The sequence below is a fragment of the Dryobates pubescens genome, chromosome Z, assembly GCF_014839835.1.
Source record: "Dryobates pubescens isolate bDryPub1 chromosome Z, bDryPub1.pri, whole genome shotgun sequence".
In the NCBI taxonomy this organism is placed as follows: Eukaryota; Metazoa; Chordata; class Aves; order Piciformes; family Picidae; genus Dryobates; species Dryobates pubescens.
In genome coordinates this window covers 48,282,209-48,302,813 of record NC_071657.1, presented here as the reverse complement: position 1 = coordinate 48,302,813, position 20,605 = coordinate 48,282,209, and the positions used below count along the sequence as shown (strand labels likewise).

At 37.5% G+C, this 20,605-nt stretch overlaps 1 protein-coding gene across 1 annotated transcript in view; it reads left to right on the top strand.

Annotated features, from left to right (window-relative positions):
- CCDC171 (coiled-coil domain containing 171) overlaps positions 1-20,605 on the top strand; it is a 215,909-nt gene that overhangs the window by 102,806 nt on the left and 92,498 nt on the right. The window contains 3 exon segments of the mRNA XM_054178071.1: positions 3,514-3,740; positions 4,241-4,423; positions 6,048-6,233. Coding sequence (XP_054034046.1) covers positions 3,514-3,740; positions 4,241-4,423; positions 6,048-6,233 — 596 coding nt within the window.

Sequence of the window (20,605 nt, the reverse complement as noted above, 5' to 3'; positions counted from 1 at the left end):
GCCAAGCAAGATCATGGAACAGGTCATCTTGAGTGCAATCACACAGCACTTCCAGGATGGCCAAAGGATCAGGCCCAGCCAGCATGGATTGAGGAAGGGCAGGTCCTGCCTGACCAACCTAATCTCCTTCTAGGATCAGGTGACCTGCCTGGTGGATGTGGGGAAGGCTGTGGATGTGGTCTACCTGGACTTCAGCAAGGCCTTTGACATTGTCCCCCACAGCAAACTCCTGGCCAAGCTGTCAGCCTGTAGCTTGGACAGCAGCACTCTGTGCTGGGTTAGGAACTGGCTGGAGGGCTGAGCCCAGAGAGTGGTGGTGAATGGTGCCACATCCAGCTGTCAGCCAGTCACTAGTGGTGTTCCCCAGGGCCCAATCCTATTCAATATCTTTACTGATGATGTAGATGAGTGGATTGAGTCCACCATTAGTAAGTTTGCAGAAAACTCCAAGATGGGAGCAGGTGTTGATTTATTAGAGGGTAGGAGGGCTCTGCAGAGGGACCTTGACAGTCTGTACAGATGGGTGCAGTCCAACATGATGATATTCAACAAGTCCAGGTGCTGCACTTTGGCCATAACAACCCCATGCAGTGCTACAGGCTGGGGTCAGAGTGGCTGGAAGGCATCCAGGCAGCAAGGGACCTGGGGGTACTGGCAGACAGTAGGCTGAACACGAGCCAGCGGTGTGTCCAGGTGGCCAAGAAGGCCAATGACATTCTGGCCAGCAGGAGCAGGGAAGTAACTTTGCCCCTGTACTCTGCACTGGTTAGGCCACACCTTGAGTACTGTGTCCAGTTCTGGTCCCCTTATTTTAAGAAGGACATTGAGACTCTTGAACGTGTCCAGAGAAGGGCAGCAAGGCTGGTGAGAGGCCTTGGGCACAACCCTATGTGGAGAGGCTGAGGGAGCTGGGATTGTTTAGCCTGCATAAGAGGAGGCTCAGGGGAGACCTTATTGCAGTCTGTAACTACCTGAATGGAGGTTGTAGCCAGGTAGGGGTTGGTCTCTTCTCTCAGACAACCACCAACAGAAGACAGAGGAAAGGGAAGTTTAGGCTTGAGGTGAGGAGAAAGCTCTTCACAGGGAGAGTGATTTGCCATTGGAATGTGCTGCCCAGGGAGGTGGTGGAGTTGCCGTCCCTGGAGGTATTAAAAATAGGGATTGGACGTGGCACTTGAAGCCATGGTTTGGTTAGTCATGAGATGTTGGGTGATAGGTTGCACTTGATCATCTCTGAGGTCTTTTCCAACCTCATTGATTCTATGATTCTATGAAAAATAACCAAGAGAAATTATACAGCAGCATCAATGTGCTGATGTGACTAGTTAGAATACCCTAAACCTCAGGTGTTTTTCTGGCATTGAAGTACAGGAGAATTGTGGTGGACTCTGTTTACTTGGTATCACTGCATTCAACACAGTTTTGATTTTTGAGAATTAGAAACACTCTTGCTAAGACTGTTACAGCCAGTCAGTTTGGTGATTCTTTCATAGTTATTCTATGCCATTTTCAAGGCCCAACTGCTCCTGTATTACGCCATTTCTGTTGCTCTTGAGATCAAATGTTGCCCAAGAGCCTTTGCCTCAAAAAATAGTAATTTTCAGAAATTTCCAGAACTATTGAAGTGATAAGACACCAAAGGAAAATATCTGAAACATCATAGGCAATAAAATTGCCTATAATTGCTTAGTTATTTTTAATAAACCTAAACTGGAGGTTCTTGACATAGGGATAGGGGGTACTCTAATTTCAAAGGATGTTTTAGTAGTGCAATATGAAGGTGGCAGGTAAGATTTTTAGCTTTAAACATGGAGTGCTATCTTAGACATGAAGAAAAGCAGTTCTATTACTAAAGGGGGTCATGGCGAGCATGTACTCAAAAATATGCTACTCTAATTAAGCACTGGAGTAATTGGAATGGTGATACTTTAAAACCAAGCAGAGAGTGCCTGTGAAAAAAAAAAGAATAGTTGACTGATTTATATGGGGTTTCATGTTTCTTTGCTTACAGCAAAATATAATCCCAGATGTGTACATTATAGAATACATAGAATTGTTAGGGTTGGAACTGACCTCAAGGATCATTTAGTTCCAACCCACCTGCCATGGGTAGGGGCACTTTCCAATAGATCAGTTTGGCCAGAGCCACATCTAGCCTGACATTAAAAACCTCCAGGGATGGGCCTTCCACTGCATCTTTGGGCAACCCATTCCAATGTCTCACCACCATTACTGTGAAGAACTTCTTCCTAATGTGTCATCTAAATGTACCCTCCTCTAGCTTGCATCCTTTCCCATTTCTAGTTTTGTTCCATTCCCACCTAGTCCTGACACCCTAAAAAGTCTCTCATGAGCTTACTTGTAGGTCCCCATTAGAATACTGCAAGGCGATTATAAGGGTCTCCTCAGATAAATTCTTTGTGATGAGAATAATAATTTAAAACTATCAATAGTTATGTTTTGTCTGCTTTGAATCTTTGGCTTTATCCTTATATAAAAAGAAATCCTTTAACTTAAAGCCAGGGTTATTTATTAGTGTTTCTAGTCTTAAGTAAATATTTTAATTCATTGCAGTAACAGATGATCTGCTGTACTACTGAATGTAAATAAGCTCTTCCATGCTTGTCATCTTACACTGATAGTATCATAAGACAAGTAATGACAGATTAAGACCTGCCTAGCAGAGGGAAAACTAAATTACAAGACTTTTATTAAGGCATAAATAAACCTATTAACTGTTATCTGGAATACCAATTAGTGGAAGGAGCACTGACAATTTTATTTATCAACATTAAACACAATTATTAATTACAGACCTGACGAATCTAGCAGTAAGCAGGACATGTTGGGTGTGCTGGGGCCTTAAGTCCATTATATGAGAAGGATGATTACCAAAATCCTGTGGGAAAATAAGTAATTGTAGCTGTAAAATTTTAATTGCCTTGGAATAAGGTAAATTATATTCTCTTGTCTCTGCATATAAATAGTATGGCATTAAGGTACCAAGCATCACTAATTTTGAACAGCAAATGATTTAGACATCTATAGAGGAGAGGGAAGAGGAGTCAGTAAACTCTCAGAAATATGCATTACAAGTATTGCAATAAAGTGATTTACAGTGTGATCTCACATCCAACATACTTGACCTAGCTTGCATTCATCTTACATGCTTTCTGAATTACTAAGTCAGAACACCCAAGAAAGAGTTAAGAAAGTGTAGTACTACAGAGGAGCATAAGAACAACTGGAAAATCATTCTTTGACAAATCTTGTTCTTTAGAATCCTGCGCTACCCTTCCACCCAAGGACTGAGAGGAGTGTTCATTGATAAATATGGAATTTGTCCCAAAGTCTTTCTGAAATACTCCTGTGAGCTCAGTGTTCCACTCTTCAATGGAAAATTGCTACCAAGTATTCTGAAGATGCTAGTTGCTGTAATTGCTTTTTTTTCCACTGAAAACCCGGAAACTAACAACCTACTTGATGTTTCTTTTTTATTCTTGTTTCTTAAAGATCCAAAGCCTTGGTTGTCTGGACACTTACTTGTAAGTGCAGCCAGGAATTCCTTTTCAAAACTTATGGAAAAGCTGATTGTAATAATGGAGGGTGTTCCGCCAGACAGCAGCAGGAGTATTACTTACCTGGAGAAAGACTCCTTGGTACAGAGGTTGGCTCATGGGCTTCATAAAATAAATACCCAGGCCCTGGAAGCTGGACTGTGTGACAGACTACCCATTATGGTATGCATATTTGTAGTTCTACTTCATGTAAACAGTAGGTTCTCAGTATAAGAGTTACGGTGAAGCTCTGTTGATAGTGCTGTTAATTTTGTTCCAGATCATTTATGAGTCTGTTTCATTGCAATCAACTATACAAAGAACCAAAAGTTGACTTGAAACATCCAATACGTCTTTTCATTCATTGTCAAAATATTTTAAGAAGAGATTTGATGCATCCAAGAATGATGTTTTTGAAGTTCTAGCAACATTGTATTTGCTTTGTAAGAGTAAACTTCCACCAGATGTTAAGTTTTTTTTTTTTTTTTTTGGTTACTTCCTTGAAAACAAAGTTTCAGTATCCCTACAGAGTAGGTGAGACAGGTTGACATTTTTGCATGTGTATGTGTCTTTTAGAGATGGAGGACAGCTTTGTCTAATTTGCTTGGGTATTAAATGTGATTGATTTTATTGCTAAAATAGCACACTTTATAGCACAGGAATTTATTTCTGTTTGCTACCAGAAAAGCATAGCATCCTTGCAGAAGCAAATACTTGAATTTACACAAAGACTTCATACAGCAGAAGTAGAACGGCAGTCACTGCGTCTAAAACTTGCAGAGTTCAAATGGAATTTCAGCGAGATGAAGAAAGAAGCTGATAAAGCCCAGAGCCTGCAAGAGGAATTAAACAAATTTAAGCAATCTGTAAGTATATTTCATTTAGAGGAGACTGCCTTCAAAAGATTTTATTTTTTACACTTTTTTGGGGTGTTATTTAAAAAAAAAAAAAAAAAGGTACAAAATCAAGCTGCTATTATCAGAATTTTCCAGAAAACATACCTTATAAATGTCACTAAACTGTAAGACAGATGTATGTAGTAGTATCTCCATTCCACAGGAGTGTCTCCTTGATTTTTAAAATGAGATATCGTGTAAATTACATGTTTGGTCTTCAGCACCCAGGTATTGTTCTGTTGACAGTGTTGGTATGATTTATATATGCTGACAGGATTTATAGATTTTACTTCAACAAAGTCAGCTGGAATGAGGGTATCCAATAAGTAGGTTCAGGAGAAGCTAATAAACCATAAATGTAGTATTTTAAACTCTGCATAGATATTGCTGAATATTATAATGGGAATTTTGCTGTATCTTTGAGCATGGGTTATATCCTGAGCTAATCAGTGCACATGTTAGTGTTTTCTTGGAAGAGTAAGTCTATAGCAAGGGGAAAAAAAAAGACCCCTTCTATGTTTTGAGTAGCATATATGCACCAAATTCCTCTGATTCTTTGCTATCACTGATTTACACTATGGGTTCAACTACTCCGTAAATAACATTGCTTGGCACCACTTGAAACCACAGTAAAACAAGTAATAGATACAGTGTTTGAGGAATTGATGCCATTTTATGGGTTGTGGGCTTGTTTCCTATCATGAAACTGTGCCTTCACTCCTTTTTGGAAGGGAAGAAACTTGTCTTGCTTTGACATGCTGGAGGTTCCTTGGGCACCTTTTTTGTGCTTATTTTGTATAGGATGCTTTCAGAATTGAGCTCATATATGAGCTGTCCAAAAAGTGAATGATTAAGGTTAACTGAACATGCTTTATAGGTGTACAGTGTAACTGAAACATGTCCCAGAATGAACAGCATTTTCTGTAGCTGTGCCCAGTGTTGATCCTGAGTCCTAACACCAGTTGGTTTGTCCCAAGCAAAACATTTCCAGTCAGAAAATATTAAATAGATTATTTCACATGCATTCATCTTTCTGTTCCTAGCTGGTAAACCAGATGTTTTTTTGTTCAAATGGACAAGGTTGTATCTATCATCTTCAGTTCTGTTGTTAAGAGCTTTTGTTCTTTTACAGTTCTGGGACAGTTAAATCTTCACATTTTTAGATTGTGGTTTAGATTGTAAGTGATGGTGTTCCTTGAAGAATTATTTCATCTTTCTGGAACATTTTGGGGGAGAAGGACTTCAGGAAGACATTTACAAGGGGTAATAAGATGTGCACTGAAATGCGGGAAGTGGCTCTGCATATTTCCTCCTAAATACTGATTCTTTACAACCTAGGCAGCTTGTTTGAATAGAATACTGAATGCATACTGTTTACAATACCCTGAATGGTTAAAAAAACCAAAATACAGTGAATAAAGTTGTCTGTCCATGCATTGTTTGGTGATTTGTCTCTGTCAACAAAAAGGAATACTAATTTTTAGCACACTTCTAGTATAGCATTTGACATGTTTGGAAGTGGAACTCTGAAGCTGAGCATGTAAACAAGGGAATACCATTTATGCAATCAAACACAATTTATTTCTCTTATCAGAAATTGATCACCCATGAAAGTTTTGAAAGTGTATGTGAAGAATTAAGTAATGCATTACATCGGGAGCATCAGGCGCAAGTGCTTTTGAATGAACAGGTGCAACAGCTACAGAAGTTAAATAGTAAACTAGAATTGCACTCCAGTGAAGAAGCAGATAAAACCCAAGTCTTAAGTGAAACTGTAAAGGTAAGATGATTACTCTTCTGAATCAGGCACCAGAAATTTACCTTTTGGTGAGTAAGTCAAACAGTTCTTGTACCAATAAAATTATAGGAGTAAATGCACAACATGCTGCTCAGTCCACTGGAATTTTAGGGTACTCATAAAACACATTCAAGATAAAACTTAAGGGTATAACTTCTGCTTTCTGCTTTTGGGACTGGGCTGTGTATCCAATATCTGTAGTCTGTGAAGTGTCTAGATTTTGCATGATATGTGAGACAGCAGTTCTTATTAGGGTCTACTCTTTATACGTTAATGCATGGTATTTAATCATATTTTATAGGTAAATAATACCTTTATATTTATTCAGAGTATATTGAACAAAAACCCTATTGTAGGCATTTAAAATACAGGATGCAGTTTTAAATGAAGCTAGTACATGGGTTATTTGGGACTGTATTAGATTTCGCAGCTTCTGTTTTATATTAATTAAAGGCTACATGAAAAATTTTTACGACAGTAGTGATCCTAAAATTTGTCCTAATTCTGTGACCCCCTAGCAGTTGTTTGCTACTGGAACAACTTCATGTAGTGTAAAATTCTTGATTACAGCTGAAAGCTGTAAAGATATAATACAATCTAATAATATAGCTGCTGTGATGGAATGGAGGCTAGAAACATTGGTAAAGTAAATTTTAGATCTCAAACTTCCTGCTTAGAGTTGCACATACTTGGTTTTCTATATGTATTACTCCATAATTCTCAATTCCTACCATGGAGAAATTTGGAATCAAATTTGAGTTGTAGACTTGTTGCTTTGCACTGTCCCTAAACTTGCATTTAAATATCAGAAGGTTGATTGATGTCTCTTAAGGCCCTCATAGCACAAAACTGCTTTGTGCTTTTAATGGCCTGTATCTGTGTCAAGGAAGCAGGCAAGATCAGTTGTGGTAGCATGGCAATGCACAGTGATGACCTAGTGTTTCTTGATGGTTTTTTTTTCTTTTCTTTATTTTTCAATTTTATCATGCATATATGATTCAAAATGTATGGTTCCTAGATCACCAACTTTTTTACAGCTTCAAACATCTGCTGAGTAAGTACTTAATACATTCAAATAGCAGTCTTACACAAACTAGTTTGGTACTGAGCTCTACAGTTGGGTTTTCAAAATGTAACAAGTCTTTTCTATACTTTTTTTCTCCCACGATTTACTGTGATCCTTCTTCATTCATAGCTGTATTCATGACAGGCAGAGGCAAGTCTCTGCCTTTTGCTGTGGTGTTTTCACTGAAGGACCTATTCCTCATGGCTCATCAAGTTATGTGATTAACATGTTTGTATATTTTTGTTTGGTTGGTTTGGGGTGTGCTTTGGTTTGTTTTTTAGTTCTTGTTTTGGAACAATTTCATCTCTGTAATAATCCATCATGATCTGGTAAAACAGTGTTCTTAGTTGCGAAGGAACTGTTGCACTGAAAGAATATAATGAAAAGACCCACCCTCCATCTTATTCTATTCTATTCTATTCTATTCTATTCTATTCTATTCTATTCTATTCTATTCTATTCTATTCTATTCTATTCTATTCTATTCTATTCTATCCTATCCTATTCTATTCTATCCTATTCTATTCTATTCTATTCATCTTAAGATAGTAAGTGATCTGTCAGTCTAGACTCAGTGTATATATAAAATAGCTGAGGAATGTGGTGATATACAAGTGATTTTAGGATAGAGTAGGGTGTCATGGAGTGATAAAGCACTTGCTTTGAGTTCTTTGTCCGTAGTTTTTAAACAGGTAAGGAGGGGAAAAATAAAATATACTTTTAGTTTTTTAAACTTATTTTTAAACTTATTCATACTTCAGCAATCAGTACAGACATATTTTGGTATTCACATGCTTTCATAAAGTAGGCTTATTAAAGGAGTGATGCTTAATTTCTTGGCTTTATCGGCTGAGATTTTAATCCTTTATATTTTTATCTTCTTAATGGCATATACCATAGAGACATCCAAGATAGCCAATTACATTCAAGGTCAGCTGGAACTGGGCAACTCTTTTACACTACTTTTTTTTCTAATTTTTATTAGATGAAGTAAGTCAGTTCCCCTGTCTTTGCAGAGAAATTTTTCCACAAACGCTAAACAGGCATCTATAGCACATAGGTTTTACTACTTATATAAGCATATCTTAATTCCAGGAAAATACTTTTTCTTCCTATTGACAGATGCTGCATATTTACTTCCTTTTATGTGTATTAGTACCTGTAATAGGAACGATATTGTTTTAAAGTTTTATTGATGGAGTGGATCCTATAAATTGTTAATAACTGTTTGCATTTCAAGTTCAGTATGTGTTAAATCATGTAACTTGCTGCTGATCTGCCTCAAAATAGTCTTCAGTATATGTTTTAGAGCAAGATACCTTAAGTTCTGAGTAATGAGTTGGTAACACTCATAGAAAAATGGTTTCTGATGGCAAGATTTTTAGTGTTTACTTTCACTAGCAAGCTGTATTTCATTTAAGCCACTATATGCATGTTCTGTTTTCAGAAAGTGTAGTGTCCTTTGCTAAACAGACACATCCAAATTAATTAGATTCAGATAGCGATTGGGATTACCAGGTTTGTTAGAAGTGGCTGTTTTCCCTGAGCAGGCTTTCCATTCTTGGTGTGTATTTCAAGTGAAGCTGGTATACAATAAACTCCTTTTTTGTTGCTTTTCCTCTTCATCCATTTATAGCCACATCTTTTCCCTGAAGAATAATTTCAGCTATTAATACCATTGCACACATTTTGCAAATTACTGTAGAGATAGCTATTTCTGCAAGTGGTGCAGTGTTCTAATTTACAGGAAGGTTAAAAGGCCTCACTTACATTAGGAAGATGAAATTATTTTCGTGCTTTTCAGATAGAAAAGCAACAATTAAAGTTACTGTAGAAACAGAAATAGAGTTTGGATTTAATTTTTTCTAAATTCTCTGATGTCTTAGGTTGGACTTTTAGGGTTTGTGTGCACTGAAGGATACAGTTGATTCCCAAATAAGTTTGTATCATTTTGTCAAGAAATGGTATTTCTGAACATCGCTTGGTTAAATTAAAGGCTGTTCTTTAAAGAAAGCATTATAGCAATATAGCAGATTACCATTAGCATCTAACTTAATTTAGAATATGTATTAATCAAGTTTAGCATGTTAAAGAGAAGCAAACCCAAAATGTTTGGGTTTTTAAACTTTAAGTTTCCGTACTCTGTGTTCTGAACAACCAAATTATTTATAAAGGAGGTAAGGATGGATTAGCATTGCCTCTCCACTGTGCTCAGTCAGAGGTCCTGTGTTGCTCATTCCAATAAACTACAGGTTAAATAGTTTTGTCATGATTTTCAGTTTGTGTTAATGCTCCGTTCTCCTCTTTTTAAACATAGCTTCTGATGCTGCTGACTTCTTAGATACTCTTCAAAAGTTAGGTCAGCTAAAGAATTGTTCTGGAGCTAGTCCTTTGTGTTTTCTTGTTTAATAATTGCTTTCTTGTTTAAATATTGAAATGCACTGTACAATTTTTATGAAAGGGCCGCACAAGAAAATGTCTAAGTTTCTTGTGAGAGCTGTTTTATTAAAAAAAATAGAAGCAAACAAGAGCGACGCGCCGGGCTGCAGAGACTCCCCTCACAGCACACCTCCAGTCTCTGCAAAAGCAACCTTATCATTACTATCTTTTCTTTATATAGCTACATCATCTATATATGCATGCTTATGCTTAATAGAAGGCAGGGATATGATAATGAGTTGTAGCAAATTCCTGGGATAGGTGGAGCTTTCATGAGCATGTGCTTTCCTTGTGGTACGGGTCTTCCTGGGGGTCGTAGATAAAGTAGGGAAGGTCTTCCTCATGCGTCCTCCAGATAACCCCATCTTCTCACACAGGTGCAGCTGTTCAGGACTGCCTTTTCTAAGGTAAACATTCTGTGGTCCTGAGAAAGTTGGCATTTATCATCCCAGGCTCTCCTTGAAACCAAAACAATCTCAACAGCTTACAGTCCATTCTCAAAACAAGCCACCCCTCCAACCTTGGTATCACAGCACCCTGAAATTATATTTTGTAACACGAAGCACTATTGCATTTGTAACACATGGAATTTATGGAAGGAATGGTCTTACCAGGCTTCCTTGAAGCAGCTACTATCTTTATGTAATAGGAGAGACACATCCTATTATGGACTATACCTCACAGCTTCTCTTCACAGGAGGAAAGAGGACAGTGACAAAGTCTGCATTCTGTTACTCAATGTATGTTTCATATATCTAAACTTGAACTTCAGCTTAAATATCTCTCTTCTGTTGTTTGTCTGTGAAGTTAATTTGATGTATTGTCTTAACTGTCTGCTTTATTTTAAGTCATAAACTTGTTCATTAAATCTTCTCGTGGAGATAAATACACATATTCAGTTTTGTTTAGCACTTTGAAAGCAGCTCTTCCAGCTTTGCTTCTCTGGCTAGTCTGTAAGTCCAACCCTAAGTCCTAGGGTTGCCCTGTTCTTCCATTTTAGAGATCGCCTCATTAGGAATATTGATCACTGCATTTCCTTGCCGAACTAATTTATTTCCAGCCAGATTGTTAGTTCTGTGTATTTCCTTTTGTTCTATGTGTAGAACATCCATCAGTATCAATATGAGTAGTCTGGAGGGACTGAGGCCAGTACACAGCCTTTAGAAAAATACTATATTTTCTCCAGTGAAGCAACCAAGCAGCTAGCAACTGAGCTGTTGGAGGTCTGCCTTAGCTTTTCTGTGTTGGGCTTTCTGGAAAATGAGCAGAATTGGGGGGGGGGGGAAGTTTAAAATTCATGGTTATGAACTTGTTATGTGTTTGCATTAACACAAAGTTCAATACAACATTTAAATTTTGCACTATCAAACACAATTTAATTAGAAACTTTTCTTGTCAAAGGATAGTGGCAGTACCATTGTGTTACCTTTTCATTCCTCTGTAGTAGTTCTTTTTGTCTGATTTTGCAAGTCAAATGCCAGTAATAGTTCATTGTAATTTGAGCACTATTGAGATTTTATGTTGGCATTTGAACATATATTTTTATCAGGTTAAAGGGCTTCTTGTTTGTTTGTTTGTTTGTTTGGTTGGTTGGTTTGTTTTAAATGATCTTACTAAAAAGTATTCTATTGGTTATTAGTAAGAGTGGTTTTGTAAGGCCAGTTCTTTACTATCCCTCTGGTAAAATAATAAAACAACCTCTGGAATTGCTTCTACTTGACACTGAGTGAAGTATGAGAGGAATTGTCCATTCATTTAATTTATGTTCAGTCTAGTAAGGTGTGAACATTATTTATGTAGTAAAAAAAGACATCCATATGTTAGAAAAAAAAAATCTTATTTTTAAAGTGTCCAAGTGTTTAAGGTAACTGAAGAAGCTGCTGTCACCATTGTAACAATTTGTGTGTAATTTAAGCTCTGAGAAAGAACTGGTTTAAGTCACCACTGTATAACATCACTTCGGTCTTTGAAAGCTAATTATGACCAGGAGATAATTTCCAAGTAAGAATTGTTTTCCCATTGTATAGAAAATTAAGGAGTGAGTTTGATCACACTAGTCTGATGGGTTGTCTGATTTCAACAGTGATTTTACTAATTGTGCACTTAAGTGCCCTTCTGATAGACAGAAGAATGGTAAGTAGACAAGACAGGTAGCATTGTGTCCAGGAACAACAAAATTAATATGACAACAAGAATCGGTAATCTAGAACATACTTTATTTATCAACAGTGTGGTGGGTTGAAGGCAGATCCTCCCTTGCCTCCCACCAGGGATTGAGGGAAGAAAGAGAAAATGTGAGACCTTGCAAGATAGATTTATAGGGAGCAGGACATTACAGGAATGAAATATGCAGCTTCCTATGTCCACCTGCTGGGCTGGACACCCAGGGCACCAAAGGTGTATCTTGTGTAGTAGCAACACAAGGCACCCAGCCTAAATACCACAAACAGATGTCTAGGTTCTTGGATTCTTAAGTCTAACATGTTACTGATGGGCACGCAGTGAAATTTAGAATGCTTTAATTATATCTTTACAGTGCAGTAATGTTGCCTGTCTCAGAAAGTACTTTGGAGTCTGTTACACTGGTGCTATTAAAAAAAAGAGATGACATTCTGATATTCTGTCAAAGATTAAGTGAAGAAGTAGTATGAACCAGAGAATTTTTGTGGTTTCTTGAAGTCCACTTCCAATACTATCTGGGTATTCCATGTGTAGGAACTATTTGTCTCCCTTGGGAGAAGGGGATAATAAATGGAACAGTATTGTGATCTTACAGTTTTATTGGTGCATTGTAATTGTACAAATAAATACTTTTGTCAATGACCTTAGAATTTGCAGTGCAGTGAGGAAGATTTATTGACATGTAATTTGGAAGAAAAATGGAATTGTTGTGTAATTACACCATGTTATTAAGCATATGTACTAAACATATCACTTATCATTGCTATTTCAAGATCTTCAATAATGTTTCAGTTTTCACTCAAAAAATGAGAAAGTCTTTGGTAAATCCTGTGCTGGGAGATCTTTATTATATTAATGGTTCAACTACAAAGTAACTTTGTTACCACTAGATGTGCAGAAAGGATCAATAGGTCTTTAAAACAGCATGTGATATTTTAAAATAAATGTTCTAATCCCTGTTTTTCTGGGAAGTTTAGATATTCATGTGTGTGGACTTCATGCTCTACAGATTCTTGAGATACTACTTCTTTATATATAGATTTGCTTCTTGCTGCTGTTTATCTAGGGTATCTCCAAGGCCTCATCATTTTTTCATCTTAGGTTTTCTCAGGATCTTGCTTTCTATTTATGCAGATCTTATCTTTATAAAGATCTTGATTTTATATTAATTATTTGGAAATTTTATATTCGTTAAATTTTGGTTTACTGTATGTGTTCTTTCTGCTAGGAAGACTACACTTTTTAGTGGGTGGAACAGAAGAAGTGACGGGGGGGGAGAAGAAATGGAGGGAGAGAGCAGGAAAGGCATTATATTACCACTCTCACCACCAGCCCCAAGACGATTTGGGTCTGTGGAAGGGTGCTGCTGCATTCTTGTTGGCTCGTGCTGTCTGCCCTGGAGGAGGGGAGGGAGAGAGCCCAAAGTCCAAGTCCTTCTCTGAGCAGCCTCCAACATGTGGTGTCTTCAGTACAGATGTCATTTTGTCTTCTCCATGAGTTACAGCAGGCAAAACTTAGGGCACAGAGAGAGGGTTCCTGGTCTGCTGCTTCTAGGCTGAATGTTCATGGTGATGTTTTTTCCTTTCAGTCTTTTTCTTTCCTTGTGTGTCATCTCCTGAGCAGGCATCGCTCAGGTCTTTTACACAGTTTTTTTAGTCACAGGGTTTTTTTTTTAGGTATTTGTCCAGGTATTGTCTCCAGGGAATCTTTCTGTGTATTTCTTGTGAACTTACAGGGGTTGGGGGGCGGGGCTCCACCTCCTCCCTTGTCTTTTACCTGCCCATACACACAGTGTACCTCAGGGGCTTATCATGCCAGGTGGTGAATCCATTGTATAGTGCAGCCTTTTCACCATCCCCTCTTGCTGGGGTAGCTGATGATCTTGTCTGTACACATTGCACAGAGTCAGTACCAGTGATGTCTGCCCATTACACATTTCTGTTGCCAGAGGATCTTCTCACCGTCCACTTGCTGGGCAGCTGCTATCTGGGTGAGGAGAAAGGTGATTTTATTTTTGTTGATTCACATAAAGAAAGACAAGATTTAGTGTCTTACAGCTTCTTAAATTTAGGTCTGAAGCAGAATGTTGTGTGAATTAATGTGTGCCTAAAAACTTTTTAGTCTGTATCCTCATTGCTGCTGGCTTCAGATTGTGTGCCTTTTTACATAAACAATGGAAATAAAGTTGTGGGGGTTTAGTTCAAAGGTAACATTTTGTTGTCATAGTTAACTGGATAGCTGTTTATCCATGTTCCTGTATTAACTGTTAAAATTCAGAAATATTCCAAACCTAGTGAGTGATGCAGATCCAATGGCAAAGTATTTTTTAAGAACTTAAAATACTCTGTTCCTGGGCTTAGAACTGCCACTAATAATTCAAGATCATTAAGACCAGTGAGCATGATCACAAACTGGTGGTTCGAGCCCGGTTCAGCTACAATCAAACATGAGAAACTGATATAGTATGTTGTGTCATCACATATAGCCAGGTAAGTATTTCAGAGTATGTACATGTGATATTATAGCATTTAAAAACTATAGGAAAGATGATGTCCAAGAGTTATTTCTGTCTAATGTGCACAACTATAGCAGACAGCAGTGTTACAAAGCAGGACTTACAGTTTCCTGTAATGTTAGGTGCATCACTTACATTCAGGTACACGAGAAACCTAGTCTTCCTTTGTAATACCAGGTATAAATCATCTTTATGATATTTTGGAAATCTTGGTCCCTCGTGTAGCAGTGAGAACAATGGGATTCTTTCTCTTCTGTGGCACTTAAGTAACTGACTTAAAGGCATGATACTGCTAAAGCACAGAAATGCTGCTTCCGCAGGCTGGATCTTGTCTGGTCTGCAGTTGCACAGGGTTAGGTATTGTAGTGGAAGAGGAACTTTTCTAGGGGGAAAAATGAAACAGCGGTCCTGAAGTAGAATGCCAGTGGTTGAGTAATCATGTATTTATGCCACCCCGTGTATGATCCCAAAATTGCATTCCTACTTAGCATCCAGGCTTTTTTCTAATACCCTTAAATCTCACAGTGATAAAGGCTGAGTTCTTCTCCATTAAGGTGGTATAAGCCTTCTCTGCAGCTTTCACTTAGCTCAAAAGATGTGAAAAATTTCTTGATCATTGTGTGCATAAATTTTATTATGTACTTCAACGTTTTACAAAACATTGTTTGAAAGTAGGGATTAATTATTATATCTGATTGCATTGGTCTGGAAGGCCTAGTGTGTTTTGGTATTCAGGAGGGTGTGCCTCAACTTTTTCAAAGAATTTCTGTTTCTGTTCAAATGCAGCAGTGTACCTAGCTAACACATTTTAAGACTGGTGCTTTTGTTTGCTAATACAAATGAGGATCTAGCCTGTGTATGGGCAGTTAATGTTTAGTGGTTACTTCATATAAAAAAAATCCGTAGTTTAATTTTACTTGCTTTGAAGCTGAGTGACATACAAGCATAAGACATGTCTCTTCTGGAAGATGTGTTATTACATGGAATTAATTGGGAAGAGCTACTGTGTTCAAATTATTAAAATATTTTAATCCACAACAGCTTTAAAGCATATGCAACTCAGTGACTTCATGAGGCATTTTCAGGCATCCTTTGTGAAACATTTTGAGCTAATGCAAATGAAAATGCATTCCTTTCTTATTAATCAGAAATAGGTTTGGTCTTTAGAAATAAGTCTGTGATGTAGCACAGAGATATTAAACCTAGTTTAAGTCCACTGAAGATAAAGTGTTTGCGGTACCTAAACTTGCTTGGATATCTGAGAGTTTTGCTGCAGTCAATAAATGGACTGTTGTCTAGACACATGTAATACTGTTTGCTTTCACAATCTGAGTGCCTACAATTTCAAATCACTTTTGTAAGAAAAATCTCTTTCAAGATGAAAATTTACTCATTTCCACTGTCCAGTCAATTAACTTACTCTTCAATAAATAATTTTTAAAGTGTTTCTTAATACTTAGATTCAAAATCTTGTAGGTTAACTGTATCACAGCTGCTTTTAAAGCTGCCTGTGTCAGCATTTAACTTAACATTGTCGTTAGATGATTTCTTGACTTTTTTGTGGTACTGATTTAGCTACAGTTTTCTGCTGCTCACATAGTTTGAGGTCTTATAGTATGAGAGGTTCTCATATAAAACAATCACAAGCCATGGTATTTGACATTGTGTGAGAAATGTGAAAATACATCTGCAATTAAGACTTCATTCACCTGTATTTTGTTGGTATTTATTAAAATAATTGTGCTGGATGGTGTTACTGTCTTGCTTAGGAGACCCACTCCTGCTTGTGACCTCCTTACACAGTGCACTTTCAAGGACGATGAGCTATTTTGCACCTTGTTAGCTTACAGATCACAGTGTATCTATGTTTCACTGCTTCCATGCTACATCGCATAGCTCAGAGAAGAGTCATCAGGTCTGTCCTTTCTCACAATGGCAGCATATGAAAAGATTACTGCTGTCAGGGTGAGGGTCCAGTAGCAAAAAAGTTAAGAAAAATTCACTGCTTTTTCTGCAAAACGGTTGCAGCTCATTCAAATGTCCTATTGAGTGCTCTTTCCTGTCCCACTTCCCCTCCCAGGGAAGTTTAAAGGGCATGTGAAAGCATCTCTTATTGAAGGGATGTCATGGGTGGTCAACCTCATGTTAGCTCTGCTTTGCAGGAGGAGAAATACCCACATGGACTTAATTTCAAATTGTGTTAAGGCAGTATTTTAGCCACTGTGAAACACACAGGGAATCCAGATACAGTATGTTGATAATTGCAGTTTGGTTTCCTGTTGAGAGGTGTAAATCCATTTCAGTTGTTGACAGAGGTCTAAATGTATTACTTAGAATTTTTTTTTTAAATGTTTCTGTGAGAAGTCTCAACTGTGGTTTTTTTTTCCTCACAGAACTTTTATCTCCTGATATTTTTAATGCTCTGTTCTCTTAGAGTTTTCATTTTGAGTTATTGATAAGTAAGATTTCAGGAAAATGTGCTGTGGAATTCAACTAGCTGAGATAATGTAATATGGTTTGCATTGCAGTCATGCACACTAAAAATACAGTTGACATGAAATATTAATGTAAATTCTTTTACGTTTTGGATTTGGACCTTTTGAAGATGCAAGACTTTCTCTAGGTTATCTGTGGATTGTCTTTTGAAGGGCACTCAGAGACCATTCTCAACATTATATGTGCCAACAGGGACAATGGGAAGTGTGTTTCAGCTGTTGGAAGAAGGAATGCTGGCTAAACTTCATATTCTTTCTTTCATTGTGGAATTTTACTAGTTGTGTGGACAGTTTTTCAGCATGTATGCTGTGTACAGATCTTTTAAAAAGTAGTATTTTGCATCTAAATGGAAAACATACATACAGAACACCATCCTATAGACAAGATATTTAATTTCACAAATTATTTCATAATATACATCGTGCAGTGTATTTGCATATCTTGTAGTGCTGTGTTGTCTGTGTAATTTAAATCTAATTTAGTAAGCAGGTTTATCTTGCTTGAGTTGATCTTGGAAAACGTGCTCTTAGTACAAATGTGTCACATATGCTTTGCATGAATTTGAACCGTAAGACTGTCATTGTTCATCTAGAATAATTGTCAGTTAGCTTTTGAATAGAGTGCATATTTGTGTATGAGGAATGACAATGTTAAACTTTGATTTGTTTTTGTAACTGATTTTGAAGAAAGATATTCCTCACTGCAAAACCTAAGCTTGTTAAATAATCTGTGGAAGATCCTAGCCAACAGACATCCAGTGAGATGTTTCCTCAGTGCAATCAGTTACTTGGTCCCTCCAACAAATGTTTTTTCATGCCCAGTTTATAGGGGAATAAAGCCTAAGTCTACCTTACCTCTGAAGGGAACTCCTTCTAAGGATCGCTATGAAAACTCAACTGATCTATGAGCTTTGGTGGACTGTAGAGGAAGGAGTGCAGTGATACCTGAATGCCTAAACATCTGAGCTTAACAGATACATGGCATTTTATGGAATGTCAACAAATTGGAGTTTGAATCAGAAGTTTGGTTCAGAATCATTTGTGCTTGAAAGTGAAAGCTCAGCATCTTCACAGAACTATTAGCAGACCTAGTAGGTTTTTAAAACCTTCATTCTTATCGTATTTAGCCTTAACTTCCTAACAATTGTAATTGTTCACAGAAAACATTTCAAGATAAATTCATTATCAGGTTTTGAAATTTTCTTATTTTTGTAAATACTAAGACCTGGGGGGCAAAATAAGGGCTATATTGTGGATTAAGTGAAGTATCTCAAGGCTGTGCTTTTCTGATAGCTGAACCTGAAGTGACCTTTCTCAGACACAATTACAGAGCTGTATGTTTTTCCTTTAATTTCATCAGGGGTTTAATTAGTATACAAATAAAACTTCCCTTATCTTCCTTTCTACCTAATTGGCTTGTCTTCGCTTATATATGAAGAATGTGAAAATGGGCTGTAATTAGGGTGACCGTGTTAACCTTTTTTTCTCAAATGTACTGTTGCCTAAAGGCCTCAAGGCCTAAAAACAGTGCTTTGGATTATTGCTTTGCAATCACTATGGCTCTCCCATAGGTTTTCTCATGAGCAGAAGGGCTTTGGGTGCTGCAGGTTCCCACTGCTTAACGGGATCTTCATTCTTCTCCCCACTAAATGTTTATTGATTATCTCACTGCTCCACACTCAGCCTCCAACAACTTAATATCAGGTGACAGTCAGGAGAGTTCTCCAAGTAATTAGAGTGGAGCATTGAGGGAACAATTAGGAGCAGAGTTATTAAACTTGATTTATCCTATTCTCTCCTGAACACTTTCTTGGATATCAGAACATCACACTTTCACAATCTACCCTGGCTGAGAAATTAGTGGCTAACCTGCTGCTTATCATTGTTGCCTTGCTGCCTTCAGGCACACCCTCTTGGTTTCAGTCACTCAGCTGGAAATATTAGAGTCCATAAAGTTTATCAAGGGTTTTAATTAGATCAATCTGAAGAAGGGGAAAAAAAAAAAGAAAAAAAAGAGAGGCTTAGCAGCCATTACTTTAGAATACTCCACACTATATTTAAGCAATTTCCAAGGCTTGATTTTAACCCACAGTAGCAAGGAACTTAAAATGAATTTTGAAATTACTTTTAGAGAACAAAAATGAGCTCACATTTTGCTGAGATATTGCAGTATTATTTATAGATGAAGTCTGAACCTTTGGAGATTTCTGTAAATAATGGTGAATGTTTTGAATATAGTAAAACAGCTGTTAAGTGTGGTAGTTGTTTCATCACCAGCTACTGTGAGCTCAAAGTTAGGCTTCATACTTTTATCCCTGTTATTGCCTCATTAACAGGCCCATGCTTGCAATTGGTAAGCAATATTAGTTAGCAGCGCCCTGAAGATTTTGACACCTATTTGTTCTCTTTACCATTTGTGGTCAAGTGAGGGCAAACTTTGTGCGGGATTAGACAACTCCTCAGCCCCTGTAGAAAGATACCTATCTAATAAAAATGAAATAATACTCATAATGTGCCAATTATCCTGTCTTTCATCATTCTTGTAGACCACTAGAATCTTGGAGCCAGACTATGCTAGCAGCCTCTACATGAAAATATCAGCAGAATTGTCTATTCTGCATTGGCCGGAGCTCAGTCCTGTGACAGCATTTTAAAAACAGATTTCTCAATCAGATGGGAAAGTGGAATGGACAAAGCACTGGCACCAGGCATTGCCCTCTGTTCAATACATTTTGTTTGTAAAAACTGGGAATATGAGTGGGGGTGGAAACACAATTCAATTTTCCTCAGTGCTGGCTTAGCCTGAATCAAACAAACAGTAAACATAATAAATGGAAGAATATAATGTTCTTTGTTCTTAAATTAAAGATGCTTCCTTCTATCCTTGCTAATCCACATATTCTTTCTTGAAAATAACTTCTGTGAAAATTTGTCAAGTCACAAATTCAACTTTCAAGCAGGGCTTTGATAGCTGCTAGTGGCATAGGGCAGAATTGCTGAAATCAACTCTTCTGTCTTTGCATGTCTTTATGGCTAATAATAATGCAATGCAAGAATGAGGTCTGTATATGTATGTTTTCTTAGGTGAAAAATAACATTCTTCTTTGAAAATAATGACGTAAGTGGCAGAACAGAGTTACTTAACCTGCAGTGATTTGAGGAAGACTAGTGCTAACATTTATGGGTGTTTGAGTTGCTTAAATAAACTCCTAAATTTTTTTTTTTTAATCTTATCCTGGTTTGGTAAATTGCTGAGCAGAGCTCAGGTAGTGGTGTTCTACCTTCCAAATACACTGTTGAAGTAACTGGTTTCCTTTTTGTCTTGGGAAATGTTTGAAGAAAACATTGTGGCAAGCCACAGATTTCAGTTTATTTTTAGGATCATGCAGTTTTATGACATACTTTGTTATTTTGTGGAAGAATAGGGCAAAAGTGGGTCCACTGTTGAATCAGGTGGGAGACACTGGCAGACAATGCAGAGGTGAGGTAGTTACTGAATGCCGCCTTTGCCTCAGTCTTTACTAAGATCAGCCCTCACGAATCTCAGACACTGGAGTTAAGGCAGCAAATCTGGAGGGAGGAAGACTCCCCACTGGTCAGCTGGGATTGGGTTAGAGATTAGAGTTAGATTGGCTGAGAGATTACTTGAATAAACCCA